Source organism: Xiphophorus couchianus, chromosome 15, assembly GCF_001444195.1.
Source record: "Xiphophorus couchianus chromosome 15, X_couchianus-1.0, whole genome shotgun sequence".
NCBI lineage: Eukaryota > Metazoa > Chordata > Actinopteri > Cyprinodontiformes > Poeciliidae > Xiphophorus > Xiphophorus couchianus.
In genome coordinates, this window is record NC_040242.1 from 12,496,025 (window position 1) to 12,513,761 (window position 17,737).

Consider the following 17,737-nt stretch of genomic DNA (forward strand, 5'->3'; position numbering starts at 1 on the left):
AACATTGAACGGATTAGTCACAAAAAAAGAACAAACTTTACGTTTAGTATAATGTGTACATTGATATTCACTGATCTGAAAAAACAAAGAAATACCGTTTCAAATGTCTAAAACCAGTCAATACATGAAACAATTCTCAACCCTGTGCACACACATCAAAAAATAAATACCAAACTAAAAACAACAACAAAAAATCCCATGGTGCAAAACTTATTTTCAACCATAAAGTTATGAAAACATTTCAAAGGTAATCATGTCCTCATTCCTCATTAGATGGAAGCCAATCCATCTAATGAGGAACCTTCAGGAGCCACAGAGCTCCTGAAGGTTGAGGACACGCCCTCAAGTTTGGAAACGGTGCAGTGGATTCGTGGGTTTCTTTCCCCTCAGCTGCACATTTCACCGGGAAGAGAGCACAGAAGCAGAGAGTCCTGAAGCCCTTTTCTCCCTTTCCTTGTTCTTTTCCTCTGTGGTGAGGTTAGCCGTCGAGTGGAGCGCAGCCTGCCGCGTTTAGCTCCCTGTGGTGCGGAGACAGAGGGAAATCCACCTGCCGGAGAGCGGACACACCTCGGGATGGATGCCCTGAAATCTGCCGGCAGAGCGATCAGTAAGAGCCCCGGCGTCCCGCGACACACCTGGGGAGCTTCAAAGCATGAAAGTGAGTGAGACTAATGTGTTTGGACATATTGCAAATATATAATGAAGGAAATATTTGTCACACAGAGAGAGAGAAAAAAAAAAAACACGAGGACGTGGACTGCTGTCCTTTATTATTGTTAAGATGTGTTTGCGTTATTGTGTTGTTTTATTTAATATGGCAATTAATTTCTTGATTCCTACAGAAAAGCGACCACATTAACTAGAATGAGATAAGATTACAGTGACACACCTGACCAATAAAACTGGCCACAGAGTGTGTTAAGTAAAGTGATCAGTATTTGTTTTTATTTAATTTTAAAGTTCCTTTAAAATTATTTAGCGGTTTATCATGGAAACCACTTAGACCAGGGTTTAATGTTAGTATGTTTTATCCTCCAAAACCAGTTTGGGATTATTACTGTACTGAAACATCCAGCTGTGACCAAGTACAATCATCCAGCTGCTCAGATTAATTATCTGTGTCAAGTGGACAGTCACACATCATGATGCTACCATCACCGTGCTTGACAGCTAATAAAGCAATACCATGACTCCTTCAAATATTCTTTTTGTCACTGTGGCTGTCACTTTTCTTCAGAAGCCATTTGGTCTTGTTCAGGTGTAACTGGCAGGTGGGCATGCTGCCAGTTTCAATTAGGCTTAAAGGTCTCTGTTCTGGGGCTGGGGCTTTCTGTGACTCCAAATACTTTTCCACCTTATGTGGATCTACAATTATTTTTCTTAGATCTTCACAAAGTTCCTTGTTTTTTTTTTTCTATTGTTATAAATGCAAATTAATACATTGAATCCTGTCCAATAAAGAATCTTAAGTTATTAGTGTGAATTCAAACTTCTGTTTGAATGTTTGTTTTATGATACCATTATAGTGAACAAAAAGAAACAGCCAGTCATTAGCATGTGTAGAAATCTAAATGGTTTCATTTGCTTATTTGTGGCATATAGCAATAGGAAATGGTTAGCTTCCCAACTTTTAATAAGCAAAATCATTATTTTGCACAAAGTAATGATGCTTTTGGAGGATTTTAACCCAAATATGGCAAAAATATTTTCATGACAATATCAGGGTGAAAAATATTAATAGCTCAAAGGAAATACAACAGTTGCTGGCTGACATATTAGAAAGTATCGGGAATTTACATTTTGCATGCCAGTAATATTTTCAGCTTCATTGCAGTAGATTCCCCTAAATGACTTAAACAGGAGTGACCCAGATGCTATAGGTCTTAGAAAGTGTTTGGAAAAATTGACATAAGCGCAGGAGAAGGAAAGGAGTGATAAAAATATCTTAGAATTCCTACTTTTGAGTTGATTTTAAAGTAGAAGTGGGTAGCAAAGTCCATGTCAATGTTATCTAATGAACATGGGAGGTACATTTGAGAGGAGACCGTTTTTTGCAGCCTTCCGGGTAGAAATGCTAATTATCATGCACCTGCATTTGCTTTATGCTCATAGTGAGGTAAAAAAAAAGCCTCTGACTGCTGGAAGCGGGATGAAAAAAACAAAACATTCTACATCTCAGGTGGATTCCTGTTAGCTGACAAATAAAAGGAAATAGTGAGTGCCCGAGTGAAGAGTCCTTGAAACAAACCTCATCCCACCTTTCCTGACAGATTGTTTCACCGCCTGCAGTCCTGCTGTCTCACCACTGTGTCAAATGTGATCTCTAAAGCTTCCTTCCTGCAGCCGCACTGCCTGTAAGCCTCTAAATGCTAGCATGCTGCTTTATGACTAATCCGCTGACCGTGTGAGCTGTCATTAAACGCAACTAATTAATTTCAAATCCACAAAGACGTTCTTGGCATCTTTTGGCTTTGTAAAAGAATTACTACATGAATTATTAAATACTGAACAAAGCAAAAAGTTTTCTCATTTATTTACGGTTTGTACTGAGTCATCTGAAAATTCTGGATGCATTTTGAACTGATGCACCCCTCTGCCCCACTTCCAAAGTGGTAGGAAAACAATGTTCACTATGTGATGACAAAAGCTCACATACAAGGCATCAACTTCCCATCACGAAAAAGCCAGTGTGTGACATTGTCAGCACAGCGATCTGAATTGTGCTTTTGTTCTCTTGTTGTTTTTGCCAGAAACATTGAAGTTAAAAAAATATATATATAGATTGACAGGGTCAGAGCAAAAGCCAGCTGGATTTCATCACCTGATAGCAGAGGCAGTTTGTGTCTGTGAACCACTGGAGGAACCAGGCTGGAAAAACATGAACACTTTGTTCACAGACAACATGGGTGACTGCTGATGTCCCGAAGCTACTTAGCAGGCAATTTACTGAGAGGACAGGTGTTTGTGTGCCAGCTTGCAGCGATGTGTCAAAGCTGTCAGAATGCAAATAAGGTAAAGGTGCATCTGTCAGTCCCATCCAGTAGGTGGATGAAAGTTTAGAAATCAGTCAAATATTTATGTCCTGCAATTTACCAAGAACCCCCCCCCCCCAAAACAACTCTCATCGGAAGTTATATGTACTCATATTTGTTTTTACTTTTAATCATGAATATGAAACATTCGTTTCCAGGAGCAGAATGATTAAACGGATAATAATAATAAAACAAATTTGTGTGCACAAACACACAAAAAGAAAATACTTTTTCTTCTTCCTTACCAACAATTTCAGACGACTTTCAAATGCCTGGCTTATTTTCTTCAGAAAAACTCGTAACGCTTGGTGCACGACTGTGTCATCGTGGCCCTTTGCTGCTGTCTGTTTTCTGCTGAGGTCAAAACCCAAGTCAGGGTGGACAAGGACACAGCTTGTACTTGGAGTCCGACCATCCCTTGGATCACTTCATGCTACAGCATTGAGGGCCTTTTCCGAGTCTCAGACATCAGATGCCCTCGGCAACAAAAGCGTGTCCCAGTGCTGTCAACATCAATCCAAAATGCTCTCGCTTTTGGGTTTAATCCAATAAGACTTTGTCCTTCAGGTTTAGTGTTGTTTTCTTGTAAATAGTCTTGTAGTTGTCAACGTGTATTATGTTTTGTTCAGTCTGACCCATAACATATGTATAAAAACTCAAGAGTATGCCTTTTTTTTTTTGCTGTTTTGTAGCTTAGAAAAAAGAACGAGTTAAAGTAAGTGGATCGACCAGGGATTATATTCAACTGTTTGTGATCTCTGACATTAAATAGAGCCTGCAGTGGGACTGAAACCGTCAGTGGTTTGACTGAATGACATGCTGGAGTCACTGGTGTCAGCTACGGCTGTCCTGAAGGAGCAATTATCTCTCAATAGCTCATTAAGTCTGAAGAACCACTGAGTCAGCGGGGCTCATGTCATTGTGACATGATGTGTGCACTGGAATCTTCATGGTTCCTCTAACTGTGGCATAGGAAGTAATTATAGAGCAAAAACAGCTGTCAAAAAAATGCTAAGACAAATGTGCATTGGAAATTATTTCACAGAAAACTGAGAGAACGTAAAAGGCATCATCAGTAATATTGGGCAAAATCTGCTAAGTGCTGACTGAGTGTGGTTGGATTGCAGTCGTGCACAAAGTCGGTCCTCGAGGGCCGGCATCCTGCAGGTTTTAGTTCTCTCCCTGGTTTAACGCACCTGAAACCAATGATGGCTCGTTAGATGGCCTAAGAAGAACATTGACATGCTGAAAAGGTTGTTACTACCACCAGGGAGAGGACTAAAATGTCCAGGATGCCGGCCCTCGAGGACCGACTTTGAGTACCCCTAGATTAGGGGAAAAATGTGAACTCTGACCTAGTGAAACACTTTTTTTTTTTTTTACAAATTATGCCTGTTAGCTCAGGGAAATTATTCTAACACCAGTCCATAATACAACAAAATGTTTATTATCCAAGAGCACAGATTTTATGATCATTGTTAACTGTGACTAGCTGTACGATGTCCAGTTTTCTAGTGAGACCCAAAATGCTACATTGCCTCAGTCCTTAAATTGAAGCCAGATCAGTTTGTGGCTAAAATATTTAAATTAAAAGAGGAATACCTATTAACGACACCCAAACTTTACCACTTGTTGCTTTTTACACACATAGCCTCAGCTTGCTTACTGAAGTTGCAAAATGTAACTAAAATGTTGTCTATAATGCTGAAGACATTGGTATTTGATAGAAATCTCCCAATCTGTTAAGTGGGAGGTGAAAATGTATTGGAACATACCACCTTTACCATTACACGAATGACACCCAAATGCACAATCCCAAACTTTCATACACTTTTGTCAGACTTAGGACTGCTGAGGACAGATGTGCATAGTTTGGCTAAGTTAAACAGGCACAAACTTAGCAACAGCCACCAGAGAAGTGTAGAACAGGGATTTTCAACTTCATTCCTCAATAGCTGCTTTTCTGTACCTTTTGACCTGAATCAAATGAATAGTTACTTAGCAGGCCTCTGCAGGTCTTGATTAATTTGAATCAGCTGGTTTAAACCTGGGAAACGCTTCATGCTGGACCTCAAGCACCAGCTCTTAAAGACTGGAGTTTATATTCACTAATGTTAATTTTCACAGCATTTCATGAGATAAATATGAACTAAAATGTGGTCTTACTAGCTGTTTATAAATTCAAAGCAATGGTACTCCAGGTAAGGAACCTCTCTTAGAATATTCAAACTTTCCCTTTAATATGGCTAGGGCTACCTTGTATTCCTTAGCCATTTTTGTATGCGTAAGAAAATAAATGACATTTGTTCTTAGTACTCCCTTTTTCCAGCATAATATCAATGCAAATTATGTCCCGGGAAATTTGAACATCATACTCTAAAGCACAACAGATCAGTCTGAGGTGACTCTTGCTTTCATATCAACTTCTAAGCTTTCGTTGTTTGTTTATGATTTCGGATGCTACATGACACATTATGTTGTCTCTATCAGATCATTTCATAAATCTTATTCATTTACTTTTCCTGACATTCTTTGGCATGGCCCATACTGATTTAATTCTGTAGATTTTTCTCTCTTGTCTACATCATTCATGTTGACATGCTTATCAGTATCTCTAGTAATATTCTGTCGCCATATTAGATGATCAAGAGTTGCTAATGAGTTTTCAAGTAGGAGGCTTTAAAGAATGAAACTTGTCTTCCCTATTGCAGTGATCAGACGTTATCAGTATTGTCTCGTATTAATGACTTGCTTTGACCTGATAAATTAAAGTCATTAGAAGGCCTTGCATATCAGCTTTCTTAAGGATAATTTAGAAAGCTCTTTTGGCTCCTCTATTTGATTCATATCTTTAGCTTGTTACACTAACCAACCAGTGTATTTTTAAACTTAAAATAAAATAAAAAAAAACAATGAACATTTTTCCTGCTTAATGGACAATAATACAGTTTTGTGGCACACAGTTTTGTGGACTTTGACCTTTTAACTTTTTCCACTTCGGAGGAGCTCTGTTACCCATGAAACAAATCTCCCCCCAACAATCTTATTAGTTAGATTATCGTCAAAAGCAAAATCTCTCTGCTGACAGCTCTGCATAGCTTTTCTTTTTGTCTCATTTTTGCAAGACTTATTCTTCCACTTGGGTTCGATATGAAACTTGACAGTTTCTAAAGCCTTTTTTTTCCTTTTTGTTGAAGCTTCAACAACCAATCAGTCATGTGTGAGACTAATGTCCTCTTAAGTGTAGTGAAGCTGTAGGAGTGTCACTGTTTGTTCATCCATTTGCACTCTTCTTTTGATATCCAAACATTTCCTGCATGAACTGCCCTACGACTTGGTGCTCAAACATTATGGATCACAGAAACCACTGAGAGAACAACTGGAGGGCAGAGTGTCGCAATGATCCAACTTTTGGAATTTTTGCTTCACTTGATCTTGATGCATGTTGTAGACCAAATATATGTCTTAATGGCTCAAATGTACCCATGCAGAGAGATGACAGCACACCGCTAAAAACAGTATAGTGTGTTACTAGAGGATCATTGCAAAACTTCATGCTTTTTGCAAGTATCAATAAGCTTCTTGCAGAATATCTAATTGCAATTAATATAATTAAGGTAATTGCTTTTCCAGTCTTGTTAGTTGATAGATACAGTTGTAGTCTACGTTTGATGACTTCTCCATAGAGACTTCTTGTCATTGTGGTCAAATAGCTCATTTCTGGTCTGACCATTAAAATGTTTCTTTACAAAGCATTTAGAAGAAACAGTTCACACAAAAAAACTTAACAAATTTTGAACCAGAGCTGGTGTGCAGGTGAAAATTTCACTCAAGTTTATTTTAGTGTTGACTGTGGAGCAAGCTTTGTTTATTGAGCAGACCTTTTGACATGAATATGTTTTTAATATTTTCTCAAAATTAGAGAGGTGCTAGAATGGCAGAATTAACAGTTTAAAACAGTTAGGTATGCAAAGTACGGGGGCTTAGTTGTCCTGACGTTTTGGAGACAAACTTGCAACATAGAAACGTCTGGACTTAAAGATGCTTCTACCTCCATAACTATTGTTGCTGCGGTATTGTACCAAACCTTTGCTTATTTGCTTTCAGGATAAAGGTCAGCATTAATGTCTGTATATATTTCAAAGCTAATGTCTGTGTCTTGTTGTTTTTTAAATAAGTTTTTGTTTTCTATCTTTTTTGATGCCAGATGTAAATGTGCATTTCTAGGTTGCATTTTCCAGTGAATGCATGCATCAGTTCATTGGTCTGGCAATCTGCACATTTGCATCTGTGTGATAGCAAATGACACGGATTATTTAAACTTCTTTTTTGCATAATGTGAAAAAGCAAAACTACATTCAATTTTGGAACTTTTCACAAAGCAATTTTTTTATTTATTTATTTTTTTTTGCCGTTGACATTTATTCCGGTAAATCTTTCTTTACTTATGTTAATAGAAGATTAAGATCAAAACGCACATGTCAAAAACTAATGTTATTACAAATACTGTATCTGCTAGTAAACTAAACTGATGTATGCTCACAGAAGCAATAGTTGTGCCACCTGTTTCGAACAATATGCTTCAAATTGAGAAAAACAAAGTGGTTACCATGCAGGAGTCGTGACATACAGTTCACTGAGACCAGCTCTGCGTGCCTCTTTTATAAGATGAGGGACAAAGCGGGAGAGTCTGTTCTGTTTTAAAGTGCCAGATTTGTTGTGTTCAGCAACTGATCAATATCCAGAGTTTAGGCATTTCTGCTGCCTCACTCTGTTTATTCTTTTACAGCTCTTTCTCTTCTGAGAGAGAAATACTAAAGGCTTTGGTTTTATACAATCTTCTTTGCATCAGATGCAAAAGTGCTTCAGGAGAAGGTGCTTTAAATGGAAAGCACTATGTTTTCATTCCTTTGTTTCTGGAGTTATTTTGAAGTGTCTTCTTCCCTTTTTCCTTCAGAGTTCAGTCAAAGCTCACTTCAGTCAAGTTCAACATTAGTCACTCTTGTCTGTTGTTTTAAAATCCGATCTGTTCCCAAGAATAACTAATTCTCTCTCTTAGGTTCCGGAAAATGTTAGATATTGTGGCTTAGGATGCTCTGAACGTTTTGGTTTGTCAAAAGAACATTGTTAATTTTAAGACACAGAGGATTACAAGATATCTGAAAACTGTTCTATTTTTATTTCTAAATGTGTGAATGTTACCATTTTGCAAAGATGGTTAGAACAAATGTTTCCTAAAAACTTAACTAGGCAATGTTTAAATTGGGTAGAGGATGAATATCAGCACATAAGGTGAGGCTGTGTCATGGGTTACCTTTTTGGGACTTAGATATTTTTGTGCTTTTTTTTGTTCTAATAAAATAAGACAATATTTTAATATTCAAGTTAATTTTCCTGCTGTATAATACAAAATGCTAAGATGTTTTGCCTCTCAGAACTACTAAATGCTCTCATGATCCAAGATTTGTTTAATGATGTCTTTGGTTTTCACCTTAGTGACATCAATTATCTTCCAAACTGAAGTCATAAACTCAATTTTATTTCTCTTAAGAAAGCAGTCTAAGAAATCTAAAATACTTAGACTGATCAAAACTAGATTGAATCATTTCACACTGAAAACAGAAGCACAAAAATATTAGCAGTGTTATGAAATAATTCTTTTCAAAATCTAAGACATTCTGCAAAGATTTGAGAGTTCCCAAAAAGCATTTAAAGGAAATTTTGAACCAAAGCTGATCCTTAGAAGGATTAAAATGGCTCCTTAATCAAGGTGAAATAACATCCACGTTGTCATGATTGGTCAGTGTCAGCAACTGTATTTTTTTTATATTTCCTTCCAAGCAGGCATTCATTCTTGTAATCTTTGAAAGTAGTCTTGATCAGTTGCAGTCTAGGTTTGTGTAAAGTCTGTTATACCATCTTTATTAGATGAATAATATCTGATAGGAATATCTTAAAGAAATGGGAAAGTATCTCTGCCTTCCACCTGAGTCATCTTTAGTATTTGTGTAGATTCAAAGAAATACAAAAGTATTTGCTGAAAATCTATGTAATAATTTAGAGGCCTTTTTCTTCCCTTATTCTTCAGTCAGAATTAGTTGAGCTTATTGATCAGAAATTGATTTAAAGAGCAGGCAGTGTTCAAAGAGAGTCTAAAAATGTGGGCAGCTTTTGAGCATGCACTCTTTTTAAAAGATTAGAAAAAGATCTGTTCATCAGAAACCTTTTAAAACTTTTGCAAAGTCGTCTGGGCTACAAAATGCACGAGCTTAAAATAATCAGTGAGCTATAAACTTATTTCAAGGTCCACTTAATATTGTCATTAAAGCATGCTTTCAGTTTCAAATTGCTGTTTCATTTTATTTCCGTGCATCGTCCTGTGTCTGCATCAGATCTTGTGGGCGCGTTTATTCTCACTGTCCTGCTGTAGAAGTATTGATTTTTAAAAGCATGGCTTCATATTATTAAACCACGCTCCATATCATATTTCATATTGATTTTCATTCTCTGGCTGTTGAGAATTGTGTTATGGATGGTGTATGACACTTTCTTGTGGATCCTGGTTAAAAGCATCTGCAAAATCTCTCTAAAACCTTCAAGGGTAAAAATACATCCTCCTGTCTGTAACCCATCCGCAAGCATAATTAAACTTTAAGTAATCGCCGCTGGGTTCCACAAACGTCATCATTGCGCGGTTTTCCGCAGTCTCTCCCTGGACTGTTTTTAGCACCAACTGTTTCCCTGGCCTGAAGTGAAGTGAATTATGTAATGGAGAGAAACAGAGATCCTATCGTAGGAGGGGTGCAGGTTCAGTCAACTGCAGCAACACAAACACAGCCCAGCTTCCTGTGTGTCCATGCACTGAATCCCCTACAGATGAACGCTCTGTCTGCTTAAAGTCCAGGGCAACTGTGGCTCAGGTTAGGGCATCACCAAAGCATCACTTTGGTGCGAGAGCCTTACTGAGGATTTTGTTTTGCTGCACTGTGGGTGTCTTGTGTGTGGGAGAGAAATATTAAACACTGCAAATATGTTTTGTTGGCGTGTGCAGGCAAGTGTTTGCATATCAGCTCAGCCCTCCTGTCCTACAGAGACAAATCCCATTTCTATTTTTGTGCTTTTAAAAAATTCAACTCCCCACACCTTTCCAAAGACATGATGTCCCTTTTCTGAGATCAGCACTTAGAGCAAATACACCTACTCCTAAAAATAGCCTCATCCCATCAAGCTGACGGTGGAGCACCAGTGTAGCTCGGTGCTGCCGAGAAATGTTTTGTGCTTTAGTAAAAGCTGCTGGATGTGAACTTAGCTGAGTTAAATTAATTATCTTTTCACTGATTTCTTTATAATGAAACAAGCTGAAGATCTTAATATTTATTGATTTTCATGCTTATTTATTTATTTTTTTGCATTAATCTTGCTGCACTCTATGACAACATGATGCAGTTCCTCAGTGGCAGCTTATGATATGGGTGACATGGACAACCACCCAGGGCGGCATCTTGTGGGAGGTTTTGTTTATCAGTGTGTGGAGTAGATTTATGGAATGGATTGAATGGTGAGTTTAAAAAAAGTACAAATATAAACTAGCTTAAAAAACTCTTTAAAAAGGAGCTTATTCAGAAATAACACTTTCTTATGGCTTGTGGGTCTTTGAGACAGGATGATTGTCTCAACGACCAAAAATGCTATTGATGATATTAAACATGTATAGATAATTGCACATTTAAGGATGAGAATGTGAGATTTAAGTGTCATACAATGTGGAAATAATTTAAGTTTTTCTGGTGTTTGGAGATTTAAATGTTTGTAGGTTGATGAGTATTAAAGGGGCAAGAAATCATAAGCTATTATATCTTCTTCCTGCTCCTTTTCAAACAGATGATATAAAATTGCATGCATTAAAGAACATCTTTAATGCTAATACAACAAAAAGAATCCCTGGGCTTCAATTCCAGATCTTCAGGAAACTGTCCCAGGAATTTTATATTGGGCATGATAATTTGTTTGAATTTAAATTTTTTCTTGTTTTTACTTTTTGTCTGTTTGAAATAAATAAATTAATTAATTAATTAATGTCCCTCACATTAGCAAGATGTTAGAAAATGTTTTGTTTTTACACCAGTGATAGCTGACAGTGTGTATTTCTTTCAATTGCCAGTCATTTGAGTGTATTCACAGTCTTCAATGAAAAGGAGAAATGGTTTAATAAATGAATGATGTTGAGGATGAATTATTCTCTCTCTCCTTCTGAATGTTTTATTTGCAGCAACATCTACAATTACTGACACCCGTGGTGAAAGATGTGTCAAAACTTTTAAAAATAAATGAATCTTTCATGACAGTAGCATAATCTTAAACTGAAAAATTGCTGCAGGTCTCCAACAGTGAACTTTGAAGATTTTTTTTTTTTCAATTTAATCTGCTATCCGCTTTACTGTGCATGGTGGCAAGATAAACATGGATCCTCATCCAGCCTTGTTTGTCACAGTTCCAGTTGCTCTTGCATATGCACATCAATGAGGGTAGAGAGGAGAAAGTTCAGCAAGTGAACAGTGACTCAGACTTAGACACTCTTTCCAACAACAGAACCAAAGCACCTCAATCTGTAGCAGTCTTTTCACATGAACCAATAGTAGAAGAGATATTTTACCAGTTCAGTACCAAAACAAGAGTTTAGCTGCAATTTGGCAGCTTATTTTGATAACAGACTGGCAAATGTATGATATGACTAATGATATTAGGAAAACACAAAATCCATCTTACCAATACACAGACTTTACAGATGCTAAATTGTGACCAGAATATAAAATTATGATCTGCCAAATTCTGTTCAGTGAGTATTCGGCTTTTCAGGATAAATAGAAATTGTGTTCAATTTAAGGGGAATCTTACCCATTAAATAAACCGTAATGGGTAAGATGCATTGCATAATAATACTACATAAACTTTAAAATTGGCTTAAAAACAGTAAAGCATCTGAATAAAACCTGTTTTACATGGCTGAGCAAATTAATTACTTCTTGAGGAAGGCAGTAGTAATAAAGTTCACCATTCAACTTTTACTCCGTATATAAGATCTTTGTAAACCTTTGCCAGTTGCACTGCGGTGACATGCTTGGTATGACTGCTTGAAGTCTCAAATGATCTTTCTGCTGTGATTCATCCTCCTGAGCTTATAAAATTTCTTCCAGCTTTTCGGAAATTACCAGCCAAACTTTAGGTATCATTGAAAACTGAGCAGTTTTATTGAAGATGAGCCAAAGCCTCTCTTGTCCAGGATATCTCCTCACTAAATGTTTTGTTACTTTAACAGCATTACCTTATCACCAGTTCTTGATCCATACCTGTTTTCCCTTAGAAAAAAGTTCTTCTGTGCTATAAGAGACAGAACAGGCTGGGAGGCATGAAGATGCCCGTATTTGAATGGAATGTACTTTTGTCTTTCCCACTTTGAAGGACAACACTTAAATAAAACGGCCATCATGCCACATCATATGTATAACAAAAACTCTTATCAACTAATGTATGAGTTTTAATAGAAGGCTGAAATAGGAGTCATAGGGGTGCCAGCAAAGTAATTGCTTTAATAAAAACATCAGTTTCTTATAAAGTGGGAATCTATTCCCTCCATGTTAAATAAATGTTTCCAAACTAGATGCTGTACTCAAAAAAATAATTGGTGTGAAATTTTATTGAAGAGCTTTGCACATCTTTAGCAGGTAAGCTGATAAATTTACAGGGAGCTGTTTCTATGGTCCAAAAGACAATAAAAAATAAAAAGATGTCAGATTTTCTTTTGGTCACTTCAAGTGCTACAACTAACCAGACCAAGTCTTTTTTCTTCTGAGTAACATGTTAGTGTGTCTAACCCAGGAAGCTTGGATGAGGTCAGCTGTTTCTTATTTTTGTGTTAATATCAGCTTTTATTTTTACGTTTGAATTTGGCTGATCCAGTATATGACCTGCTTTCTTTTTTTAAAGTCATTTTTTAAATTTCCTAATCGATAGCTGAAGCACTTACATTGATTATCCCGTTACCTTCGTACTCCAGAGACAGGACACCCGAGAAGTTGAGTTATCTGGCTGTGTACCACAACCATCCATCACACAGCTGGATGGGTCAGAAGTGCTTTATCACATTAGGAAGGGTTCCTCTGGGATAGCCTCACATATTAAAGTGTTGCAGAGATATTTGGTCTCAACTGCAATTTGCAGCTCTCAAAGGTGACTTTTTCTTTTTCTTTAATAATGGATGGGGAAGTTCCTAATTCCCAAAGTAATTCCTTATTTTCCAGAAATTGTTTTATAAGCTTTTATTTGAATGGGGAAAAAACAAAATCATAAATGTCAATTATTGTTGCATGAACAGATGTCTCTTTAGAGAGCTGTTCATAGTTGATGAAAATGTTGTTGGAGACTGCTGAGAAAAACATTTGTCAGCAGAAAGACTACCGCCCTGTTTGAATACTTGGTTTATGAATGACCAACTTTGAACAATGGCCTAATTGTTTACTTTAAGTCTGGAGATTCTTTCCCTAGTGAACTGTCAGGCCCCAAATAACATAGATGTCATCCCATCATACTTTAGCTTTGTAATACCATGTCAGTGCTGACTTTTAATAAAGACTGAAACAACTTAAAAATGCTTTACCGTATGATCTTATGTTGCTGTGTTCATTCAAGTCGAAGTTTTGCCACCTACCATTAGAGCGTAGATCTATAAAATTGATTTAAGATACTTTTAAAGGACAGTTACAGGGCAAATCGCTGCTGTATTTATTGACCTCTGCTGTGTGAAGGCTGTAAACATCCCGTGTGACAAACACTTTTCTTGCTCTCTCCTCTTTACCGTGATGTTTTTGATTTATTTGTTCATATAAAAGCAGATAATAGCCACCATCTTAATGGGGTTACTCTGTCTTTTTAAATAACACCTGCATTTAACAAACAACATTAGTCCTTGGAGCTGAGCACCGTATCACATTATGTTTTTATTAATGATGTCTTTCCAGTTTATAAATTACTTTTCAGGGTTGTGCCACATTACAACATTGGATTTATTTTTACTCTTCAGTTTGGCAGTTCTGATGTCTGAAATTAAAGCAATCACCCAGAGATTAATGCAGGCAGTCTAATACATTATTCTTAAAGGGACCATAAGGTAAGGTGTTGCCTGACTACCCGATTTAGACACCCCAACTAATTAATCAGACATTATCAGTTTTACTCCATAAGGATTGTAACATCAAAAATATATGAATTGCACAATAAACACTTGGAAAATTACTAGTAAATTCTTATTTATTTTTGGCTTACTGCCAAAATAGTCATAACCCTGGTAGATTTTGGTTTATTTTTATTTAAACAAGAAATTTGATTCTGGTAGAAAATGAGAGATATATGCTGCAAAAGGTAAAACAATAAAAAATGAATATCAATATCAATAAGAGGAAAAAAGTCTGTTTATATACCTTATTAAAACATTGGCTTGTAAACCATTCTTAAAAATCACTGGAAAACAAATTTTTGTTACTTCAGTAATCAAGTCGTTCTTATAATTGTTGACCAGCCTTTATGTTTCTACTACTATTATAAGAATTTATGCTGTGTGATGCGCTCCAAGTCTTTCACGTTAGAAGACAACAGTAGATCTGACAAACTGAGACATTTAAGTGTTGATTACTGAACAAGTATCAGGTGGTTGATTCGAAACTGGGAGCAGCTGTGAGGGAAGACGAGTAAAGTTGATGAACTGGAAATGGGAGGAATGGTTGACAGAAAACACAGAAGCAACAAGAGAGCATCAGATAAATGCCACAAATAAGGTCAAATACAAAGCTAGATTCCCAAAGATTATAACTCATTCATTTCCAAATCCGATTGTGGCACTCAGTACATGCTGAATCAAACTAACTCAGACCGGAGGGAGAGTAAGATTAAACTTTAGCAATTATTTCTATTAGTTTATCATAATAAAAAGTAATTGCTAACTTTGCTAACAAATTTGTCTCACTGCAGCGAATGATCAAACTTCTTTGGGCCAAAAAGTGGGGAACTAAAAATTTACATTTGCTCCCCTACATTTGCTTGAAGTAATAATGGGGCTGTTGCTCCACCTTAGGCCCTGTAGTTGAGAACATGTGGACCCTTACTCATTTGTTTCTATCATCCCCAGCTTTACAGTAAAATTTCTTTGTTGTTAAGTACGTACGTTTTAATAGCTTTGTAATTTCTGGTTAATGCTTAGATATTTTTTTTTTCACTCAGTTCTGTTTGCAATGCACAAGCTCCATTGCTTAAAACAGAAAATTGAACTGACAGATATGAACACCCTGGGGGTAACAGTGGAGAGTGGGGATACTGTAATTGTCATGAACAATCCTGTATCTGGGAATCAGAGCTCTGTGGATTGGATTAAAAGCAAACATAAGATAAAATCACTGTCTGCTTATCTGTCTCAGTATCCTCCACCTTCCAATGCTAGCCACACACCAACTGTTAGCGTCAGCAGAGTAAATATTAGCCCAATTTTCACACTGGGATACCAGCTATATATAGAATGCAGGAAATTATCCAGGACCAGACCCTGCATGTCTGTGTTGGCTTTTAATTTGATGCCCATAATAACGCCAGGCAGTAAAATAACCTGCCGTTCTAATCCAATTCCACTCTGGACTCTTCTCCAACCTGAAGTGGGGAAAATAAAGCTCCTTTACTGCTGGATGTGTAAACATCAGTTTCCAATTAATGATTCACAGAGGCTTCAGAGGACGGTTTGAGAGTTGAGGGTTCTGTTTTGCATAATAGATGCAGAGGAATGTAATTTATATTCAAGATATAGTTTGGGAAAAGTACAAGAATACCTTTTGGTTTAAAAAAACAGTCTCTTCTGTCTTAAAAAAATGTCTTCATGAAAGTGCACATTTGAATTAAAGGAAATATTGTAAGTGCTAGTCTAAGAACGGATGGCACGCTAGATTTTGAGGCTAAAACAGTTGAAATAGTGAAACATTAAAAGCTGAATTTACTGTTATCTGCTGCTTTTCCCTAACTTGTCTGACTTAATACAAAACCCAAGCATATCACTTTCCTCTGCCTCTTTTATATTTAATGCCAGTCTTTAAAAGATCCTAATTTGCATTGGCCCAATTTGCTCATTCAAAAGAATTCCCAGGATCCTTAAGATGAGCAATGGATATGGACATGGAAGTGAAAGCCTTCAATGAGAGTTATGCTGAAAATGAAATTATGTTGTATGAGACATATGTGTTCTCATTTATTCGAGGAGCTCGAGGGAATTTCTGATCGAATTATGTTGCTCCTTAAGCCTTTTGATCGCTGTCACTGAAAATAAAATTGCTTTCTGTATAGAAATTTAATGAATGATGTTGAATTAAAAATGGATGTTGAGAAGAAAAAAACAGTATTTCTTCTTTGCTTTGTAGTTTTAATCGTATTGCTTATTTGTGTGTTTTTACATTGTAGTGTCTCGGAAGTGAAAAGTATTTCACCCATTTCTCATGTATTCATTTTTCTTTTCCCTCAGAATTTGTAGTCAGATATTTACCATCTTGAACTACTTGCAAGATGTCACAATATTAGTAAATTAAATTGTGTTCTGGGGCCATTTTAAAATTTTATGACATCAATTAAAACTGGACCTTTATCAATATTGACTTTTCAGTCAAAAACTGATTTTATAGGTACAAAAATCATTTTATGTCAATGGCTTGAAGAAAGTGTCCTGGTTTTACAAAGTAGGTCTCAAAGATTGTAAATTTATCATCCAGATACTACAACAGTGACAATACCAAAGGTTATTTTGTGCTATTGAACACATTTCTATACAATCAACAATATAATCTACAGAAGATCGACGAGTCCATGGCGCAAATAAAGCTAGGATGATTTCAAATTGGGCTGTTATCATGAAAATAAAAAAAAGAATGAAATATTTCAAGCTAAATGTCCTCTACAAAAACCAGCATAAACTGCTTGTCTGGTATTATTGGTGTATAAACTTCTTGTGCTGCCCCCAAAAATTAGAGTGATGGTGATTAATTACCACAACAAAAAAGGTTTGCTGTTGTTTCAGTAAATGTTTTGGATTGTAGGACACTGCTCCAGCTTTCTGTGGTTTGTACTCTTCTCTTGAAGCCGAGCCAAGTTGTTCAGTCAGGCAGTTTGCAGGTTCCACCTCCTAGTTACTGCTGGCCTCTCAGCAATAGAGCCTGGGTTGCCTGGCAACATAATCTGTTTCTCTGACTTTATTTACACAGGTTGCATCATCCTAGGCATTTTCTGTGTAATATTTATTCAGTTTATTAAATTAGCACCAATTCAAAACAAATTGAATACCTGTGCAGTTTGAAAACCAATTGATCCGGGTTATGTCAAGGAATTCATAGATAAAAAATATACAACCTGCTCATGTGAACAGTCAAAATTAACCCATAAAATCTGATGGAATCCTTATATTAGTGGTTTTTTAAATTAAATTAATAAAAAGGTGGCTTTTGGATGACTGTGTCAATTAGAGCAACATCTCATTCTGACAAAGCTCGTGGCGACTATCCTGTAAATGAAAACAAGTTATGTTGACATCTTACCTTTTCGAGACTTAGAGGGTCTTCAAAATGTTCAAGGAAAGGAAAGGAAAAGGAAGGAAAAGGAAATTTTGATTTACTAAGCTTATTTCTGGT

At 36.6% G+C, this 17,737-nt stretch overlaps 1 protein-coding gene across 3 annotated transcripts in view; it reads left to right on the forward strand.

The window, feature by feature from the left end:
• Positions 1-311: 311 nt before the first annotated feature.
• LOC114159087 (low density lipoprotein receptor adapter protein 1) overlaps positions 312-17,737 on the forward strand; it is a 41,667-nt gene continuing 24,241 nt past the window's right edge. For 2 of the 3 annotated variants that reach the window (XM_028041169.1, XM_028041171.1), the window contains exon 1: positions 312-658. In XM_028041169.1, the coding sequence (XP_027896970.1) occupies positions 574-658 (85 nt within the window). In that variant the 5' untranslated portion in view covers positions 312-573. The remainder of the gene's footprint in view (positions 659-17,737) is intronic. The other variant, XM_028041170.1, reaches the window with a different exon arrangement.